The 1285-nt window shown below is 43.6% G+C and overlaps 1 protein-coding gene across 1 annotated transcript; it reads left to right on the top strand.

Annotated features, from left to right (window-relative positions):
* Positions 1 to 370: 370 nt before the first annotated feature.
* Positions 371 to 1081, top strand: LOC138347459 (uncharacterized). Its single transcript, XM_069295755.1, has 2 exons — positions 371 to 591; positions 715 to 1081. Exons 1-2 carry the CDS (start codon positions 371 to 373, stop codon positions 1079 to 1081), a joined length of 588 nt encoding a protein of 195 aa, XP_069151856.1.
* The last annotated feature ends 204 nt before the right edge of the window (positions 1082 to 1285 follow it).

Below are 1285 nucleotides of genomic sequence, written 5' to 3'. Positions count from 1 at the left end.
GCATCTATCATGGTGGTAGTTGACAGGTTTTCAAAATATTCTGTTTTTATTGCTGCTCCTGAAATATGCTCATCTGAAGTTGCTGCTGAGTTGTTCTACAAACATGTGGTTAAGTACTTTGGTGTTCCGGCTGACATTGTGAGTGATAGAGACACAAGGTTCACTGGTAGATTTTAGACAGCATTGTTCAATATGATGGGAACTGAATTAAAGTTTTCTACTGCAAATCACCCACAAACAGATGGACAGAAGGAAAGAATTAATCATTTGTTGGAGGAATACTTGAGGCACTATGTGACAGCAAGTCAATGGAATTGGGTAGCATTGTTAGACACTGCGCATTGTTAGACACAAGTCGTCTGCAACAAAAATGAGCCCTTTTGAAATCGTCTTAGGCAGACAACCTATGACGCCACTGGATGTTGCCAAATCTAAAAATCAGGGAAATTGTCCAGCAGCATACAGGATTGCAAGGGACACTCTTGAAATGTTATCTGAGGCACAAGACAGCTTGCGCAAGGCTCATCGGCGCATGAAGAAATATGCTGACCAACATCGTCGCTCTGTTGAGTTCAATGTGGATGACAACGTGTTGCTGAAACTTACCCCACAAATCTAGAAACAGATTGTAAGTAAGACAAGACATCGGGGTTTGATTCCTAAGTATGATGGTCCATTCGAAGTGGTAAAACGAGTGGGTGAAGTTGCTTATAGGTTGAATCTGCCAGAAAGGTTGAAAATTCACCCCACCTTCCATGTGAGTTTCTTGAAACCTTACTTTGCAGATGAAGATGATCCGAACAGGAACAGATCAAAGAGGGCTCCTCCATCAGTACCTACACAGTATGATGCTGAAATTGAGAAGATCCTTGATCACCGGGTTTTGGGCACAAGTAAGAAGAATAGTAAGACTGAATTCTTAGTTCACTGGAAAGGCAAGAGTGTAGCAGATGCTGTTTGGGAGAAAGCAAAAGACCTATGGCAGTTTGATGCTCAAATTGAGGACTATCTCAAAACAGTCTCGATGAGGACATCGAGTTCAAGTGGTGTGGGTGGTCTGTTAGACCCGCAATCTACTTGATCTAACTACGTGCAGACATGCCAAGGACTTGGGCATTGGTCTTGGCATGGATGATGGCAAAACAATGCAACACAAGTTCAAGGTGCTTGGGTGTTGGCAAGGCAGCTTGAACGTGCATGGCTTACGTGCGGGCTAAGGGCATTGGCAGGGCAGCATGTTGACTTGATGAGGCAAGGCTGTGAAGACTTGACAATGTCAAGAACA

The sequence above is a fragment of the Solanum lycopersicum genome, chromosome 3 (genome assembly GCF_036512215.1).
Source record: "Solanum lycopersicum chromosome 3, SLM_r2.1".
Taxonomy (NCBI): Eukaryota; Viridiplantae; Streptophyta; class Magnoliopsida; order Solanales; family Solanaceae; genus Solanum; species Solanum lycopersicum.
Note: the sequence above shows the minus strand (reverse complement) of the source record. Positions and strands in the feature narration are given on the sequence as shown.

Coding starts and splice junctions, on each gene's coding strand:
- LOC138347459 (XM_069295755.1), top strand. CDS start 371: ATGAGCCCTTTTGAAATCGTCTTAGGCAGACAACCTATGACGCCACTG. Junction 592..714: donor TTCAATGTGGATGACAACGT/GTTGCTGAAACT, acceptor AGTTGCTTATAG/GTTGAATCTGCCAGAAAGGT.